General features: G+C 42.6%; 1 protein-coding gene across 1 annotated transcript in view; it reads left to right on the top strand.

The window, feature by feature from the left end:
- Window positions 1-20,107, top strand: part of DNAI2 (dynein axonemal intermediate chain 2) — a 147,557-nt gene extending 127,450 nt beyond the window's left edge. Inside the window, exons 11-13 of the mRNA XM_078773584.1 lie at window positions 6,017-6,250; window positions 19,824-19,874; window positions 20,036-20,107. Of these exons, the coding sequence (XP_078629710.1) occupies window positions 6,017-6,250; window positions 19,824-19,874; window positions 20,036-20,107 (357 nt within the window). The remainder of the gene's footprint in view (window positions 1-6,016; window positions 6,251-19,823; window positions 19,875-20,035) is intronic.
- Window positions 20,108-20,644: the final 537 nt, after the last annotated feature.

The following is a 20,644-nucleotide window of genomic DNA, read 5'->3' as shown; positions in this document are numbered from 1 at the left end:
TTGTCACAGGCCGTATCATGGCCCCATTCTTACAGCTCGACACTGCCGTGACCGACTACAGTGGGCCACACAGCATCAAAATTGGCGTTACCAGCAGCGGGGAACCGTTCTTTTCTCAGACGAAAGCCGATACTGTGTTTCCACGGCAGATGGCAGAGTGAGAGTTTGGCGTAGATGTGGGCAACGCTACTCAGATGACTGTGTGATGGAACGAGACTCGTGGGGTGGTCCAAACATCATGGTATGGGGTGCTATTGCTCTCAATCACAAAGTCGGTCCTGTGGTGTTCCAGAATATTGGTCCAAGAAGAGGCAATGGTGTCACAGCTGCTCGCTACATCGATCAAGTCCTCAGACCTCACGTTGTGCCACATTTTGGACGTCACGGAATTCATGTCTTCCAGCAGGACAACGCCCATGCCCACACTGCCAGACCAACAAGGGACTTCCTGCAACAGAATGGCATCCAAACCATGCACTGGCCTGCGCTCAGCCCCGATTTAAACCCGATAGAGCACTTGTGGGACGAGGTTCAAAGAAGACTGAATGACGTTCGACCAAGGCCGACAACTGCAGCTCAACTCAGTCAGGCGTTTCTCAGAGTGTGGGCCCAAGTGACAAATGCCTTCATCAACCGATTAATCCACTCCATGTACAAACGATGTATGGCTGTCATCAACGCTCACGGGGGTCACACAAGATACTGATTTTGACCTCCCTTGTTCTCACCTGGTCTTGTGTTTTTCTTATTCAGACATTTCACATTATTGTTTGAACTGTGGTGACCATACCTGTAATGTTTCATGTTGATCCTAAATCTCAATTCGTGTTGATCACGACTTGAAAATAAAGACTCCAAAATATTGATTCTGACTGACGTTTCTTTTGCTGTTCAGTGTATATATATATATATATATATATATATATATATATATATATATATATATATATATATATATATACATATATATACATATATATACAGGGTCCGTCAGGGAGGTGTGACGATTTTCAGAAAACTCGCACACAGTTATTTTTAGTCGAATTTCAAATTTTTTTTTTTTTAAAGACTACATATATAATGCCATGTAATACACTGCAACAAAGACATTTAAAAAATGTAATTCATGTTTGAAAAATGACATCATCTAAATTGTGGCCGTTCTTGTCCAAGCATTCTTGCAGACGCGCGGAAAAGTTCCAGCATTTCTCAGCACAGCAGCATCCCTCAGCAGTTCAAGCATTCTTTCTGCGAACGTAAACCGCAGTACGAAATCATTCTGCTGCAGTTCTTGAACCACCATGATTTTGTACGCGTGATAATGAAGGTCCAAGTGAAAAATTCGACAAACTGATCTGTCTGACATCCGTAGGGCGCGAGCGTGCCGTACCGCTGACCGATGAGGGCTGGCCTCCACAGCTTGTCGAACCCTTTCGATGTTTTCCGGGGTCCTAACGGTTCGATCACCTCCCCGAGCTGCTCCCGGCCTCACAGATCCAGTTGTCCTGAAATTTTTTACCCACTTCAATATTGTGTTTCGAGACGGAACGGCGCCACGTCGACCAACATTGAAGTGAGTACGAAATCTGCGCTGTGTAAGCAGCACCGAACTACCCGTTTGAATAAACGTCTCAACAACAAAGACGCGATGTTCAATCGTCCACAGCTCCATGGCTACTGAAATGGTGCCTAACAACGAGTAACCAACAGCCATCATGCATGCGCTAGACCCCCACTTGCATTGTTATACCAAATTCAAACATGAATTACATTTTTTAAATGTCTTTGTTACAGTGTATTAAATGGCATTAAAAATGTAGTCTTTAAAAAAAATAAAAATTGAAATTCGACTAAAAATAACTGTGTACGAGTTTTCTGAAAATCGTCACACCTCCTAGCCGGACCCATGTATATATATATATATACATATATATATATATATATATATATATATATATATATATATATATATATATATATATATATACGTATATGTATATATATATATATATATATATATATATATATATATATATATATATATATATATATATATATATATACAATATATATATATATATATATATATATATATAAATATATATATATATATATATATATATATATATAAATATATATATATATATATATATATACACATACAGACTTGGCATTTAATATGGAATATTTATTTGTGGGGGTGAACTTACTTTTCAAGATGACTTAGAACCAAAAGTTCATTGGAATTATGTTGAAATTATTCTAGATTTTGTTAATGTGACGTTTAAAAGAAACAGAAACCACATTTGACATTTCGAAGCAAATAAATTGATCCTCGAAAGTGATGTAAACTGATATCGAACTCAATTAACGGACAGTACTGTGTTAAACTTCTGTACGTTTTCCAGAAGTATCTCTTTATTTTGCACATTAGCCAAAAAAATTTTCAACAAAAACAAAAGCTAAATTATGACTGGGATTACGGACAGTAAAATTACAGTTCAGTACTTCGTGTAACCCCCACGAGCATTCAGGAGAGCACGTACACGTTGAGGCATGCTGTTCACGAGATTTGCCAAGGTTTGGACAGGAATCGCTTGCCATGCAGTGACAATAGTCTGCTGCAATTCACGCACAGAGGTCGGCTGCTGGTCCAAGTTGTCGATTTGATGCGTTAATTCTGCCCACAAGTTCTCTATCGGATTCATATCCGGGGACATGGCAGGCCACTCCATATGCTCTACACCACGTTCAGCAAGAAAGTGTTGGATCATGCGAGCACGATGAGGCCGTGCATTGTCATCTTGGAAGACAAAGTTTCCTCGAAAGGCTGCACGAGCAAATGGAAGCAATGTTTCTTCCAGAATGACCCTGTACTTGAACTGGTTCAGGTTTCCATTCAGAACAACCAGGTCAGTTTTGCCCCCTGCATGAAAAGCAGCCCAAACGGTCATCCCACCACCTCCAGCTTAGGACTCTTGGCACTATACAATCTTCATTGTGGGCTTCATGCACTTGTCTGCGCACTCGGACATGGCCATCTTGACGACAGACCAGAAATCTAGACTCGTCACTGAAGGTCACGTGATTCCAGTGTCCTGGCTGCCATTGACAGTGCTCTCTGGCCCACTGCAATCGGCGCTGGCTGTGTTGTCTGGTCAGGCGTGGCTTTCTCAGGGGATGCCTGGCACGATAGCCTGCTTGAACCAGTCGTTGGTTGACTGGCCTTCTGGATACAGGCACATTTGTCAGTTGATGGCACTCAGCCCTACGCCGATTAGCTGACTTGGTACGGCCATTGCAGACTAACCGGTGCAGCTGGCGATCATCTCTCCTTGTGGTTCTGCGTGGACGTCCTGGCCTCGGTATTGGAGTAGGGACACCCCTCTGAGCATTTCGTTTCAGGATATTTGACACCTGACCTTGAGTGATGCCATACTGCCGTGCAATAGCACGCTGTTTCATGCCAGAATTTCATAAAGCCACCACTCCATGACAAACAGCATTGTCAAGTTGACGGACCATCTCCAGAGGAAGCGGCAATAACTTTTGTAGACGTGCAGCAGTTGTTTTCCACTAATACAGAACGCAACAACCCTTGTATACCCGATTGTGAAGCCAATCGTCAAATGTACCTGTCCTTACATTTTGTCACGCCACCTGTGATATAATCCTGTTATTGACTTCTTGCTGCGAAAGACATTCAGTGACATGGTTCTTTCAACAAAGACATCACCGAAGGGTAAAAACAACTCACCAGATTGAAATACTGAGTTCAGAAAGTAAACCCAAGTCAAGAAAAAAAAGATATTCCATATTAAATGCCAAGTCTGTATATATATATTTATATATATATTGTCTTTACAGCCAAAACACTTGGTCACTTTCATGTCCAAATATCAGCTTCCGAACTCAAAAGGTGACTGAGATAATGCCCAGAAGAGAAAGGAAATAAATAAGTACTTAATTAATCGACAATAATTAAGTAACTAATTAATTAATTGATTAATCAAAAGTAAAAACAATAATGTTTTTTCCAAAGCACGTGCTCACTATTGTGCCGAAATTTCGGCTTCCTAGCTCAAATTATGGCTGAGATATCGCCCAGAAAAACAAACAAACAAGAAAACAAACAAGAAACTGGAGTGAAAACTGAGTACTCCCTTTCAGCATGCGCCATGCAGTGCCTGGAGATGGAATAGGAAAGGAGTGGTGTCCAACAACTACCACCTGACAAACCTTTCCCCTCTTCAATCTCTTCCTACTCACACCGTTCACAAGATCTAATCTATCATGCACAGCAGTCTCCCCACTCACGTCTTCCCCTACCTCCCTTCCACCTTCTATGTGACCTCTATTCACACCTCCTTATCACTGATTATTCCTCCTGTCTTCGTCATTTGACTTACTTGCTGAAGAATCAAAATATATGACCTTTTTGGGGTCTTTTTTTTAAAGGTGGAACACATGAACATTACAAATAGATTATATATATACAGTGCATTCAGAAAGTATTCAGACCCCTTCACTTTTTTCGCATTTTGTTATGTGCAGCCTTATACTGAAATCGTTTAAATTTATTTTTTCCCTCATCAATCTACATTCAATACCCCATAATGACAAAGAGAAAACAGGATTTTAGAAAGTTTTTCAAATTTATTAAAAAGAAAAAACTGAAATATCACATTGACATAAGTATTCATACCCTTTGCTGTGACACGTGAAATTTAGCTCAGGTGCCTCCCATTTCTCTTGATCATCTTTGAGATGTTTATACACCTTGATTGGAGTCTACTTGTGGTAAATTCAATTGATTGGACATGATTTGGAAAGGCACACACCTGTCTATATAAGGTCTCAAAGCTGACAATGCATATCAGAGCAAAACCAAGCCATGAGGTCGAAGGAACTGCCTGCAGAGCTCAGAGGCAGGATTGTGTCGAGGCACAGATTTGGGGAAGCCTACAAAAAAAATTCTGCTGCATTGAAGGCTCCAAAGAGCACAGTGGCCTCCATAATTCTTAAATGGAAGAAGTTTGGAACAACCAGGACTCTGCCTAGAGCTGGCCGCCCGGCCAAACTGAGCAATCGGGGGAGAAGGGCCTTGGTAAGAGAGGTGACCAAGAACCCGATGGTCATTCTGGCTGAGCTACAGAGATCCTGTGTGGAGATGGGAGAAACTTCCAGAAGGACAACCATCACTGCAACACTCCACCGATCTGGGCTTTATGGCAGAGTGGCCAGACGGAAGCCAAACAGTTCAATCTTGGTTTCATCAGACCACAGAATCTTGTTTCCCACAGTCTGAGAGTCCTTTAGATGCTTTTTTTGCAAACTCCAAGCTGGCTTTCTTGTGTCCTTCACTGAGGAGAGGCTTCCGTCTGGCCACTCTTCCGTTAGCCTGCAGTATGATAACAAGCCAGGTATGTACATTGATGATATCAAGCCACAGTAGTACTGTGAATTGATCCTACATTCAAGAAATTCTACAATAATTAAACTAGTAAGGTCCCAGAACACTTCTTTTAAGTTTTATGAGTGATGGGTGACCTTGACTATTTTTTGTGGTGAAGAGCAAGAATGTCTCCACGCCAATGTTGCTGGTGTTAATCGTGTTCATTTTGACTCTGATATATAATTATAGACTTAGATGTCGTCATTATTTTTCAAAATTTATACTTTTCAAGGGCAAATGGAATGATACTAAGGATAGTTGATTAGTTTGGAATCACTAAAATCAGAGAGGTATTGAAAATATATGAATACGGGTGGCATGGGGTGAAGCAATGCGGAGGAGCATGCACATGCTTATATTGTCCTACATATGTTCATATTCCCTTAGATTTATCCTGGCCCCTTTGAAACCCCTCTCTTCCTTCCCATTTTACATGTTTTTAGTGTATTATGGTGGGGGTGAAATGGTGTAGACAAGGAAGATGAAGCTTCCCTTTTCTGCATCTCCTCTTCTATGTGTTTCTAAACTTTTAATGCATCATGTGTTGTGTTTTTGGCGCAGATGTTTGCGCAACAAACCAGACGTGCGCAGATTTTGACAACAAAGTACAAGAGGCGAAGGTTGAAGGAAAAAAACCAACCACTGCAAGACAAAGAGTACGGACAAAGAATGGAAGACTTCGCACAGCGGCAAGAGGCAATGATTATTAAAGCCGAGAAGGAATTCTTCGAGATAACAAAGTTGGAAGTAAGAAAAATAGAAAACAAAGTGTCCAATGGTGATTCGATAGAAAAGGTATAACCCTAATCTAAAGATCTTCAAGATTTTTTTTTTTTTTGCAATATTTTGCTTGAAAATATAATCACTTTTGGAACAATCCAACCAAAGGCAACCTCAGAACATTCCACAAAGCCCACAAAAAGTGTGTACATCCACTCTGGAGAGCCAGAAAGCAACATCTGGCCAATCTCAAAACTGATCTTTCAAACTTGGCTCCTTCAAACAAAAAAATTTGCTCTTCAGGTCTGTCTTTGGATTATGCTCCACCTCCATCCCTTCCCAGTCCACTTCAAATGACAACACAGCCTACTCTGCTCATGAGAAGGCCAATTGCCTAAATTCTGTGTTTGCTTCTAAATATTGTGTCCCCAACCCCTTGCTTCCTTTAAACACACTACTCAATCACACCCATCTGCTCCTCAACTGTGTCTTTTTCACCTAAGAAGGTGAAGTGGTTTCTGGCAATGCTCGACTTTGATTCTGCAACTGGCCTGGATGGCATAAGTGCATGTGCTCAGCTGCTCAGCTGCTCTTGCATATTCTCTTTCTGCTCTTTTCACTCTATCATTTGCCCAAGGTCATTCTTTTCACTCTATCATTCCCTCTACTTTTAAATCGGCCAATTTCATTCAATGCATTACATATCTAAAGAGTTCATATAACACGTTACCCTATGCAGTGTTCATTATATACTTCAATTGAAACAAAATAATGATTCTAAAGATCGTTAAAAAATTCCAGAAGTTTAGCGCTATTGAAGCAGTCTTTTTCACCACCTTATTTAACATGTCAAAGTACAACTATCCGGGATACCTCTTTCCAGTGTTTGTACCCCCACCATAAGTCGGGGGCCAAATCTTCCCCATTCTTCCCTGCTGCCCAGATTCGTCATGACAGTGCAGTCACAATCAGGTAGCTGATTGGCCCCATGGACCGGCCCTTTCCCTCTTGTCTCCGTCTCTCTCTCTCTCTCTGTCTCTCTCTCTCTCTCTCTCTGTCTCTCTCTCTCTCTCTCTCTGTCTCTCTCTCTCTGTCTCTGTCTCTGTCTCTCTCTCTCTCTCTCTCTCTCTCTCTCTCTCTCTCTCTCTCTCTCTCTCTCTCTCTATCTCTCTCTCTCTCTCTGTCTCTCTCTCTGTCTCTCTCTCTCTCTCTCTAACTCTGTCGTGGCCCTGACTTCGTGAAAGTGGGTGTAAACCATCCTGAATTTGAGGGATATTTGGGTCACTCCTGGTAGATCAATCGGCTATCTCCGTGCAGCGGGCTTGTTTGAGAGAACTGTCCGGGGCTAAACAACAACAACAAGAAGAATCCTGTAAAACTGTAAAACTGTAAATAAGAATGTAAATTGTAAATAAGAAGTAAAATTGTAAAATAATTGTAAAAAAACTGTAAATAAGAAGAATCCTGTAAATCCTGTAAAACTGGAGGTTCTTGAAATTGACAGAAGGCTATTTATGTTCTACAATATTCAAGTATATAATTCAATTAAAATAAAATATAGATTGTAACGGTCTAATAAAAAAATTATTTCCAGATTTTACTGCCGTTTCCCCCCCTTCCTAAGGGGGGGGGGGGGAGGTGAAGTGCTTCACACTTTCCTAAGCTTAATGCTGTGGAAACAAAAGCCTACAAAATCATTGGTATCTCCCACGATGAAGGTCAGTCCCTGGGCCTATAACTTTCACATCACATCGCAGACATTTCAGACCGCCTCCTTTCTGGTCTTCCACCCTTTGCTCTTTCTACGTTCTGTCATCGCCAAGGTTTCTGCAGGGCGCACGCGGTCTACCAGCACCCCCCTTTTGGTGAAACTCCAGGCTCACTGTCCACCTCCACTAATTTGTTCTCCCTTTTCCTTGCCTATTTTTCCCTCAAGGGCTTCAAGACAGCTGTTCACCATCATCTCAGGCCACCCCCATTCACAACCATGTTTTTTTTATAACCCATTTAACCCGTCTCCATGCCCACCTCTTTCTGGGTTTCCTGTTTTTCCTTCCACTATGTGATCGAGACTTTGCGGCTGTATCCAACTTTCTCACCCCCTGTACTACTGTTCTTTTTGTTCTGTTACATCCTTCTTTGTTTTGCATTATAGTTCCTCCATGAGCCTCAACCCCATATACCAAAACATAAAAACAAGGCAGTAATGAGAAGTAAATGAGTTGGTTTAAGCAGAGGGGCTTCTCATTCTCATTTTTTTGCAAGGTTTTTGAGAAATTTGGCTGAAAATTAGGGGGTGGAGTGGGGGGGGGGGGGGGGGGGCTGAACATAAAAAGTGCTATTGTTCTACAAAGGTAAAACATATATCCAGAAAAATACCAAGAAATATAAGGTGACCTTCTGTACTCTTACTTCCTGTTCATGTTTTGATCTGAAATGCAAATTTCTTCAGTTTTCGTAACAATAACAAATTTGTATTCACTATTCCAATACTTATGGAGGGCACTATATATAATAATACACTTGTTCGTCTGTCAATCTGTCTGTCTGTCTGTGTTTAACATTCCATTCAACCCATCATAAATGCAAATTTTGCATGTGGAAAAGGTAAGTACACCCCTACATTTATCACTACTTCAAATACCTAAAATTAGAATCAGGTGTACCAGCTCAGGTGCAAATGATTAGAACATCGTTAGAGAGGATCTTGGAGGAACCTGGCTTATTTAAACCTCAGACATTTAGTTTGGTTTGCTCTTTGTTGCTGAAGTGTGTGGCGTCACCATGCCTAGATCAAAAGAGCTCTCTGAGGCCTTCAGAAAGAAGGTTAGAGATGCCTACGAGTCTGGGAAGGGATTTAAAAAGATCTCCAAACAATTTGAAATCAATCATTCGACTGTCCGGATGATCATCTACAAGTGGAGGAGATTCCAAACAACTGCCAACTTGTTCAGGCCAGGCCGCCCCAGCAAGTTCAGCCCGAGAGCAGACCGCAAGATGCTGAAAGAAGTCTCTAAGAACCCTAGAATGTCATCACGGGACCTACAGGTAGCTCTTGCCACTGTTGATGTCAAAGTGCACGAGTCTACCAAAAGAAAGAGGCTGCACAAATTTGATCTGCATGGGAGGTGTGCCAGGAGGAAACCTTTGCTGTCCAGAAAGAACATCAGGGCAAGACTAAAGTTTGCCAATGAACACTTAGGCAAAGACCATCACTTCTGGAACAATGTGCTCTGGACAGATGAGTCAAAGATAGGTCTATTTGGCCACAGTACCAGAAGAGATGTTTGGCGAAAACCAAAGACAGCATTTTACCACAAGAACCTGATACCAACTGTAAAGTATGGTGGTGGAAATATTATGGTTTGGGGCAGCTTTGCTGCATCAGGGCCTGGGCAGCTCACCATGATAGAATCCACTATGAATTCTTCATTGTACCAGAGGGTGCTTGAGGATAATGTGAGGCCATCTGTCGGTAAGTTGAAGAAGCTTAACCGAAGGTGGACCTTGCAACATGACAATGACCCTAAACATACCAGTAAATCCACCAAGGAATGGCTGAAAAGAAAGAAATGGAGGGTTCTGGAATGGCCAAGTCAAAGCCCGGATCTAAATCCCATCGAGATGTTGTGGGGGGATTTGAAACGAGCTGTGCATGCAAGAAACCCCTCAAACATCGCACAGCTGAAAGAATTCTGCATTGAGGAGTGGGCAAAAATTTCTCCCAGTCGATGTCAGAGTCTGGTAGACAGTTATAAGAAACACCTACTTGAGGTTGTTTCTGCCAAAGGGGGCAATACCACCTATTAGAGCCAAGGGTGTACTTACTTTTTCCACATACGAAATTTGCATTTATGTTTATTTAAATTATACAATGGACTACAAAATGTAAATGTTTCATGATATTTGTTATATTATATCACCTTTATCTGTCAATATTGTTGAAATGAAGATCAAATAGCTGTATGTTGAAATATGTTGAAAAACTCAAAACTTTACATGGGGTGTACTTACTTTTTCATGTGACTGTATGCATCGGAAAGAAGATCATTGGTTTTGGGTCATTTATTGGCACAATTATCTTGCTCATGGTCACTTGAGTATTGCAATTCCACGGGGTTTCCGCATATTTCGCGGGATTGTGAGTTGGGCAGGCGACCGCGACGGGTTTCTGTGAAGTCGATGATAGCATGATAGGGCAGGAGAAAGCTTCAGATATTGTTATGTTTTGATGTGGGAATGCCCGTTTGCTTTTATGAGCAGAAGGACGATGAGGAGGGAAAGGCAGAGTTGGGGTTTGGAAAGGGGAGGGGGAGAGGTAAGGTGGGACATGGTTTGGAGGGGTGTTGAGGACTTTCGGTGGAGTGGGGGGGGGGGGGGGGGTGGGTTAGGCGGTTGCAGGCTTGGCATGCGGAGGGGAGTGTGACACCTTAGTTTTGGGAGGGGGAGAGTGAAGACTTGGGGTTGGGAGATGGAGATTGATTTATTGGGGTTTGTGAGGGGGTGGCGTGAAGAGTTAAGGACTTGAAGTCACATTTTACATTGCATGGATATTCCGTGAGTCTCGGCTGGTAAAATGATTTTTACTATATCTGCAAAATTTGAAAATTAGTTGAATAAAGTTAGGCAATCCTTTGACATTAGTCAGGAAGTGCTTCTAAGATATCATTCTAACAGACAACCAGCTGACCATAAAGGCCAGTCTAATTTGTGGATTGGGACTATGTTGACTTGCCTAAAAATGTGAAACTTGTCCATGTAAGAGCTGAATCTAGAAATTTTAAAGAAAGCAAAATACCCAGAGGTTGTGTTGATGGACAGCAATCTTCAAGGCATGCCACAGATTTTCGATTGAATTTAGGTCGGGGCCCTGACTGGGCCACTCAAAGACATTCATATTTTTGTTCCTTAGCCACTCTTTTGTAGTTTTGACTGTGTGCTTTGGGTTGTTGTCATGCTGAAAGATGATATTTTGACCTTGATCTTTTCTACCCCTGCTAATTTCACCCCAATTCCACTTTTTTGAAATACCAACTTCTGTCCTGGAAGTCCTTGGTCTCCTTGTGTTTTATACTTTTCCCACCCCCCCCCCCCCCCTTTCCCACGCCTCCTCCCCCCAAGCCCTCTCCCTCCCACACATCTCCCTGCTCTCAAATGTTGTGTTTGTGTGCTTCCCCTTCTCTCCCATCTTGTCTTCCGCTCCCTCTTTTTATATATTTTGTTTGTCTGGTTGATTTGTTTGTGAAGTAAATGTTAGCTCTTTCACGAGCCTCGATTCAGTATACAAAAAAAAAAAAAAAAAATGGTACAACGGTATAAAGGGCTTGTTTTCCAACAGTTGTTGCAAGTCAGTCTAAAGGGTTTCACAGGGTCTTACGGTTATTTTTTTTTGTGTGTGTACAAGATCGAAGCTCGTGTAAGAGCTAACGTTAATCACATAAAAACAAACTGACATAAAACATAAGATAAAGGGACTGGGAGACAAGATGGGGAGAGAGAGGGAAGCACACAAGTACAACAGTAGAGAACAGGGACATCGGGAGATCTGTGGGAGGGAGAGGGCTTGGGGAGAGGGGGCATGGGAAGGGGGCGGGGGATGGGAGAGGTAGAAAACACATGGACACTGCTCGGACTTCCAGGAAAGAAGTCGAAATCTCCAAAAAGTGGATCTGGAGTGAATTAGCGGGGGTAGAAAAGATCAAGGTTTTGGATGCGGGAAGATAAGAGATGGTGGTGAACAGCTGTTTTAAAGACCTGGAGGGATGAGTGGGATTGAAGAGAGTGTGGGAGTTTGTTCCAGAGGCGGGAGAAAAGAGGAAAGAAAGAGTGAAGGTGAGCATAGAGTGCAGAGATGTGCAGATCAAGATGAAATTTATTGAGCGTCATCTGTGGATAAATTGGTGGAGAAAAAAATAATAATGTTGACGTCATCGGTCACGTGGTTCGGCCTATATCTTGGAAAAACAGAAAAACTTTGCACCTCTATATCTCCGAAAGTGCTGAATAGAAAAAATTGAGACATGGCTCATTGTAAAGAACTCTCCATGGGGAATAAAATATGTTAATGATGATGTTATAGGTGCCTCCATTATGACGTCATAATTCGACAAGTACAAAACTTCATCCGATCAAGATGAAATTTGTTGAGCGTCATCTAGGGATAAATTGATGGAGAAAAAAAAAAGATGACGTCATTGATTATGTGGTTCGGCCGCCATATTTGTTTTAACACAAAAGCTGTAAAAACTACTAAAACATGTCCTGGCGAGGGTCTGCAATCTGATTGCTCTTTCTTGTTTATGTAATGTGATGATGTTGGCTAACTTCCAAGCAAATGGAAGATAACCTATGGCAAATGAAAGGGAGAAAAAATCAGAAAAGAGAGAATGTGCAAGAGCATAAGAGCAGGTTTTTAGGACATGTGAGCCTTCGGCAGCCAGTCCAGTTGGGTGAAGCCGGCTGTGGTGCCATTTGAAGTGAGGGAAGGGATGGAGGGGGGGCCTACTCTTTTCTTTTTTTTTTTTTTTTTTTGTATACTGAATCGAGGCTCGTGAAAGAGCTAACATTTACTTCACAAACAAATCGACAAGACAAACAAAATATATAACAAGAGGGAGCGGAAAACAAGATGGGGAGAGAAGGGGAAGCACACAAACACAACATTTGAGAGCAGGGAGATGTGTGGAAGGGAGAGGGCTTGGGGGGAGGAGGCGTGGGAAGGAGGGGGGGGGGAGGGAGAAGTATAAAACACAAGGACACCAAGGACTTCCAGGACAGAAGTTCGTATTTCAAAAAAGTGGAATTGGGGTGAAATTAGCAGGGGTAGAAAAGATCAAGGTTTTGGATGGGGGAAGATAAGAGATGGTGGTGAACAGCTGTTTTAAAGACCTGGAGGGTGGAGTGGGATTGAAGAGAGTGAGGGAGTTTGTTCCAGAGGCTGGAGAAAAGGGGAATGAAGGAGTGAAGGTGAGCAGAGAGTCTTGATTTTGGCAGTTTGACCATAAGAGGGTTGCAGGCAGATCTTGTGCGACCTGTAGGAATATTTGCGGGACAGAGCCCAGAGAGAGCTGGGGGGGCAAGGCCAGAGAGGAGTCGGTAGAAGACGGAAAGACCACCAACCTGCCTGCGGTGAGTGAGTGAGAGGCCCTTGGAGTTAGCTTCATCGCGGGAGATTCCAATGATTCTGAATGCTTTGGTTTCAACAGCGTGAAGACGAGCTAGGTGTGAGGCAGGAGCACCAGCCCAGAGGGGAGAGCAGTATTCTATTGAGCTGCGGATGAAAGCCTTGTATGTGGTGAGGAGCTCAGGTGTGCCAAGGAAGGACTTTGCATGACAGAGGATGCCCAGTCGGCGACTGGCTTTGGAGGCCAGATTTGAAATGTGGTTTTCCCAGGAAAGATCATGGCAGATAGTGAGACCCAAAAGCTTGAGTGACACAACTTCTTGGAGAGGATTATTCAGAAAGTGGATGGGAGGGTTGTCCAGTCGGTCTTTTCGGAGAGACATCGTAAGAGTGTGAGATTTGTCAGGATTGAAAGACATGTTCCACTTGTTTGCCCAGTCTGTGATTTTGTCCAGGTCTGCAGAGAGTGAGGAGGCTGCAGACTGCCGATCTGAGGGATGAAGAATGGAGCGACAGAGAGTAGAGTCATCAGCAAAGAGATACAGAGGATTTTCAAGAGAGTCAGAGAGATCATTGATGAAGACCAGAAAAAGCACAGGGCCCAGAACACTGCCTTGTGGAACTCCAGCCTGAACAGGAAGAGGAGATGAGAGAAACCCATTCAGGGCCACATGTTGACTATGACTCGAGAGGAAGTCCGCCAGCCATGCGTGGAGATTTCCATGGATACAAAAAGAGGAGAGTTTGGTGAGCAGAGCGGGGTGCCAGACCGTATCGAAGGCACGTGATATGTCAAGGGAGACTGCTCTAATTTCCTGTTTGGCATTGAGGACCTCCATCCATTGTTGAGAAAGCAGAAGCAGCATGTCCAGAGTAGAGTGTCCAGGTCTGAAACCAAATTGATGATCAGAGATCAAGCCATTGGAGAAGAGGAAAGATTTCATATCTGAAGCAATGATGGATTCCATGACTTTGCTGATAATTGGGAGAAGGCTGATTGGTCTGTAGTTGCTGGGATCTGTTTTTGCACCTTTTTGTGCAAAGCGGTGATGTTGGCAGATTTCCAAGCAGATGGAAGATGACCTTGAGCGAAAGAGAGGGTGAAGAGAACAGAGAGAGGGAGTGAAAGAGCGGAAGAACATGATTTTAGGACCCGTGGGCTGATGCCGTCAGGTCCAGTTGCAGAATCCGAGTCGAGGGTTGACAGAAACTTTTCCACCTTGTCAGGAGGAAAGGACACAGAGTCCAGGAGCAGCTGGGTACGACTGGGTACTGTGGGTACAGAGAGGGATGGGTTTGGGACACAAGATTTAGAGGCAAACACAGAGTTGAGGCATTCAGCTTTTTCACGTGCGGAGTCAGCCGTGTGGCCATTTGACGTGACATTACTCTAGAGGCATTACACACATTACGTGTGGCCATTACTCTAGAGACAGACTTAACTGGAACAGTACTTGGCATAGCCCATACCTCCACCAGGCTGAACTGTTTACATGTTATATCCCACTGATCGGCCAGATCCCAATCCAGATCTTCACCAAAATCTGTCTATTCAATTCGTCATTGTCACACACCCAACCTTGCCACCAAGTTTTGTCAGAATCCGTTGATAGCTTTTTGAGATATTCTGCTCAAACTCGAACAGAAAAACATACAGAGGTGAAAACATAACCTCCACCCACCTTCGCTGACAGAGGTAATAAGGTGCCACCAGGTTTTAGACGAGAGTGACAAGTTTGAAAGTTCAATCTTGAGGTTGGACAGATGATATTTTCTGGCTCTCCTGAGAGTGGACACATCCCAGGGTGTCTCAAAATACATGGAACCCTTGTCACTGCTAATAATTCTGCCAATATTAATGTTCTTGTTCTTTTTTTTCAGATTTGAAGAGAGGAGACCATAACAACAAATAATTATCAATCAAAATGCCTTGGACAAAGGAGGAAAAAATATTTTGCGTCACTACTTATTTGGAGACGAAATCATTCAAAACGGTGCAAGCAAAATTTCGCAGGAAGTTCAACTTCAACTATCCCCAGAAAAACCAAATTTATCGTTGGGCACACAAATTTCAAGCCTTTGGATCAGTAAACAACCTCAACAAGAAGGCAGAAACACCCAGTTCTGGCAGGAAGCTGACTGCAAGATCTCCTGACAATGTGAATGCGGTGAGACATTCTGTTGGAAGGAGCCCGAAAAAGTCCATCCGAAGACGTAGACAAGAGCTGGGTCTTTCACGTGCGTCAGTGCAAAGAATCTTGATCAAGGATCTTCAGCTGTACCCATACAAGATCCAGATCAAGCATAAACTCACACCAGCTGACATGGCAAAACGTGTTGTGATGTGCCGGTGGTTCGAGAACAAGATCGAAGAGGATCCTGACTTTCTTGATGATGTTTGGTTCAGCGACGAAGCACACTTCTTGCTCTGTGGGCATGTCAATAGCAAGAACAATGTGTTCTGGGGCACACACGCCCCAGACGAGGTGCTTCAGAGGCCCTTGCACTCTGTGAAATGCACGGCCTGGGTGGCCATCTCAAAACATGGCATAATCGGACCGTTTTGGTTTGAAGACGCAGACGAGGAGGCAGTCACTGTCACAAAGGAGTGTTTCATTGTGGTGCTCAACAAGTTCTGGATGGGGACTTGGGAGACGTCGTGGCGTGAATCGAGATGTGCAATGGTTCCAACAAGATGGGGCATCTCCACATACAGCCAACATCACGATGGAGTGGCTGGACCACCGATTCCCTGATTGGCTGATCAGCAGGCGCCACGAACCCGAGTGGTCTCCGCATTCACCCAATCTGAACCCCCCAGATTTTTTATCTCTGGGGTTTTTTGAAGGACCACGTGTATGAGAATCGTCCTCAATCCATTTCTGAACTGAAAGTGGCCATCACCCAGAAGATTCGTGCCATCAGGAAGGAAGAGTGTGTCAGGGTGATTGACAACTTCGCTCGTCGGCCTCAAGTGTGTCTAAGGCGCAAAGGCGGTCATTTGGAACATGTGCTCTAATAAATGTATCCTTTGAGCTGGAGACCTCAAATCTTAAGTTTTTTAATTGTTATCATATCAGCTTCCAGGAAATGTAATCTTTTTTAGAGTTTCTTGTCTGAGCAATAAATTATTATCATGTTAATGGGTTCCATCTATTTTGAGACACCCTATACTTGATACAGGCTTTGTGGAATGATCTGAGTTTGCCTTTTGTCAGGTTCACTCTCCAGGAAGAAAAGGAAAGTTGTTTCAGAGTAATTACCTCAACCTAGGATTCAATGCACCATGGGTGGGAAGAAGGGTAGGACAAATGAAGACGAGTTGGGATGCATCTGTGCACAAGAGAGACCAGGTTTCAGTGGAAGAATTGCCAGGCTGAGTTAATATCAGAGGCAGCAGATATGGTAGGCCAGTCCTGGATTGAGATGGCTGCTTGCAGTCCCTGCCCATCTGCCTGAGTGAACTGCAGGACTCGCTGGCACTGAGGTGGCTCTCCGATAATTGCCAGATGGAAGGCATAGAGGTTTCACAGACAGGAAGGGGTCTAAATAATTGCAAAAGGTCTAAAATGGTCTTAATGAGTCTAATCTGAAGGATAATGATTCCTTCTTTTTGTCCATTTATTTAAAAATAAAACTCACCTATTAAAATAACTAGAAACACCTGCTCCCTTTTGGACCAGTCTGTGGGTAGAATGGTGTTGGAGGGATATTTGGGGAGATGGCGCAGATATAATTTGTCCTTTGGCTAATAATCACCACTCTCTGGCTCTAAGTACAGGCAAAAGTTGAATGTCATCGCCCCCCTCGCAAAGGGGGTGAGTGGATTTGTGCCCATGACCTGACCCTGGGTACTACTAACACGTATGCATTTTATTTTAAGACGCTCTAACACGAACACAAACAACACAGATTTATACTTCTTTATGACGTCATAAAGGGTGCCGTTAGTGGCTGAACATAAATACACTTGTGCCATTATATATAGATGTTCCATGTTTATGATGGAGGGAGTGTGTATGCATTTAATTAGCTTGTTTAATGCCTTAAGTGAACAAGGATAATTTTTGTGTCCATAACAGCAACTAATTTTCTGAATAAATCATATACAAACAGCCATAGGTTGGCAATGCTAGTGCAGCCTTTGATGGGCCAATTGCCACGTCCTCCATTGTAGTTCCTTTTACGGGAACATGTGTTATCATTTTCCTTGTCCTTCTTATTTTACTTCGTAAAAACAGTTTGAGAGAATTTTAATGAGAGTATAACATCTCTTTCTTCAAGCATCTTGGATCTCACAGCCCTCTCGCTGAATATCAGTATGGTTTTTGCAAAGTGAGATGTATCGGTAATATCCTTTCCTATATTCCAAATGTCTGGTCTTCTTCTCTGAGAGACTTTTTGGAATCTTTTGTTGGAGCCATTGATATCTCAAAAGCTTTTAACAGAGTCTAGTTTTGGGATCTGATCTCCCTGCTCCCCTCTTTTAGCTTTCCTCCTTCACTCTGCTCTCATAACTTTCTCTCTGGCCATTCTATATCCGTAATGTATGATGGATCAGCCTCTTCCGCTTTTCCAATGAACAGGTGTCCCTCAGTGTTCTGTCCTGTCTCCTACACTCTTCCTTCTTTTTGTCAATGATCTTTCTTCGACAAGAAACCAAATGCATTTGTATGATGACCTCTCAACAATACATTTCTCTTCGTTTTTCACATCTGCTCTGGCTATTTCTGCTCTTTGGCTCTTTCTGCTCATCTGCTCTTTCACATCTGCTCAGGGGAGTATCCCGGTGTGTACTCCGGTTAGAATAGGTACACCGTATCCCTGCGCATCGTAAGAGGCGACTAAGGGTTGGCGTCAGGAAGGGCATCCGGCCATAAAAACATTGCCTCAAACAGGGAACCATGATTGTCATGGGGCCCGCAAGGCTAACCCCCACTCTAGCGGGGAAAATGGCCTTAAAACGATCATTCATTCCATCTTCTCTTGCTGAATTTGCAGCTCGTTTTATCGCAACTACCTCTATAAATTCGGATTTCGACAGCATTTCTCAGTGGGGCAAATGTAATCAAGTTAAGTTTAATGCTTCTAAAACTCAATTTTTCCTATTTCTCTGTGTAAAATTCTTCTCAACTTTACCATCTTCTTTAAACCCCATACAGTTTTACCTCTCAATACAGTAAACACACTTACTATTACTGCAATGTCAAATCTATCTTGGAAATTTCACATCGTACAATGTGCTAAGTGTGCCTCGAAGAAATAGGAGTTCTGTTTGGATGTCGAAGAAGATTCCTCTCGCCTGAACATTGCTCTGATTATATAAAGGAATTATTCGTCACTGCTCGAACATCTGGGGAGGTTCTATCTCCACATACTTACTTTGAGTCAAATCTGACACTTGACGGAGTCAAGTCTGGAGCAATCTGACTTATCAACTCTCTCACGTCAAAACTCAATTTGCTTGAATTACGCTGCAATATGAGCTCTTAACCTTGTCTATGGATATTACTTCTTTTTCTACTGTTGACTGGAGCCTTTACCATAATATACAGTCGTGGCCAAAGATATTGGCACCCTTGCACTTTTTTCAAATAATGCACCATTTCTTCCAGAAAATTGTTGAAAGTAAAATTATTTTGGTATCCACATATGTATTTCTTTGGATTGCAGTGGAACAAAACAAAAAAGCTGAAAAAATGACCAGATCTACGCTTATTCCACACAGAAATCCTAAAATGACACGGACAATATTATTATTGGCACCTTTAAGAAGTTGTTAGAAATAATTAGATTTCAAGCAGGTGATTCTCCTTTACTTTGGAATTGAACTCACCTGTGGTGAGTTGCAGGTGCCTGCAATATAAACATCACTCATTCAACCAGTTTGAATGAAGAAAAGGAGTCATTCTGCTGTTTAGTGGCACTGGGTGTACAGCAATGAGCATGGAGAAAAGAAATAAAACCAGAGAATTGTCTGCGGAGGTCAGACACAAGATTGTAAAACTCATCTATTAATATAACTAGAAAACCTGCTCCATTTTTTGCAGATATATATATTATGTTGTGGCTCATAATCACCGCTCTCTGGCTCTAAGTACAGGCAAAGGTTGTAAGTCGTCTCTACCCTTGCAAAGGGGTGAGGGTGTTTGTGCCCATGACTTGACCCTGGGTACTACCAACACGTATCTAATTTATTTTATTACGCTATTACAGCAACACAAACAACACGGATATACGTTGTTTATTTATGACGTCATAAGGGGTGTCATTAGTGGCTGGATATACAGTAGGTACACTGACACCATTATATATAGATGTTCCATGTTGATGATGGGAGGAGTGTGTATGCATTTAATTAGCTTGTTTAATGCCTTAAGTGAACAAGGATAATTTTTGTGCCCAACACAGCAACTAATTTTCTGAATAAATCTCGTTTTATTTGCACATTGGCACTTTTTCTCAACCAAACCAGTTCAACGAAAGCTTTGCTTGAGAATAAGACCTGCTGCGTTTGTCTTTTAGAGAGTGCAGGAGAAAGATACCTCAACCCTCAGTGCAATTGAACAGCTGCAGGTATACCATTTGTTCTTATTAAATAATTAACATTTATTGCAGGCTTGCTGTATCGACTGGTTGTGGTTGTGTTAGTAACATTGGTGGTTATATTTCATGCATTGTGGCTTTTTGTTGCAGATTAAATTGATGGGTTTTTTCTTTCATTTCTTCGCATGCAGGAATTGTCACTCAAGGAAAGTGAAGATGTTAAAGCCACTGGGGTAAATTCAATAAATACCATGCAGCGGTAGATGGGGTATTGCAATCACGTCTGTGTATGTGTCCAGGCTGTAACTGTTTTACTATTTGAGCTTTTTTCGACAATTTATCAACAAAGCTTTATTATGAGAATATGGAGAATACAAATTAATAATTTTGTCAAAAGGTCACCCCATAGCCCAGCGCACTCCCAGTGCCCAGGGTGCTCTCCATAACCATACCTACTCCCAACGAGACACACTCCCAAACCGTCAATCACCTCGTGCAACCTGAAAAACAAAACTTTCCACTTACAGCGCCAACTGCAGGATGACATCAATGGGAATTTCACTGGATCCCACTAGCTAACCTTTATACTAGTCTCAAATTTCCTTGGGCGGGACTCATTCCTTTCCAATCTTTCCTTCGTACGACCAGGAATTATTTAATTCATCTCAGGGCTCGGGTTGCCACCTTCATTGTGGAAAAATAAGGGACACCCCACCGCCCTGGCCTCCCACTAGAACATTTTGAAATTGTTGCCACTTTTAAGCCATTTTTCATGCTTTTATGGACATACATATCTCTCC

This window comes from Myxine glutinosa, chromosome 3 (genome assembly GCF_964187855.1).
Source record: "Myxine glutinosa chromosome 3, kmMyxGlut1.1, whole genome shotgun sequence".
NCBI classification, from domain to species: Eukaryota; Metazoa; Chordata; class Myxini; order Myxiniformes; family Myxinidae; genus Myxine; species Myxine glutinosa.
The sequence above is the reverse complement of the archived record's forward strand: the minus strand, read 5'-3'. Positions and strand labels throughout refer to the sequence as shown.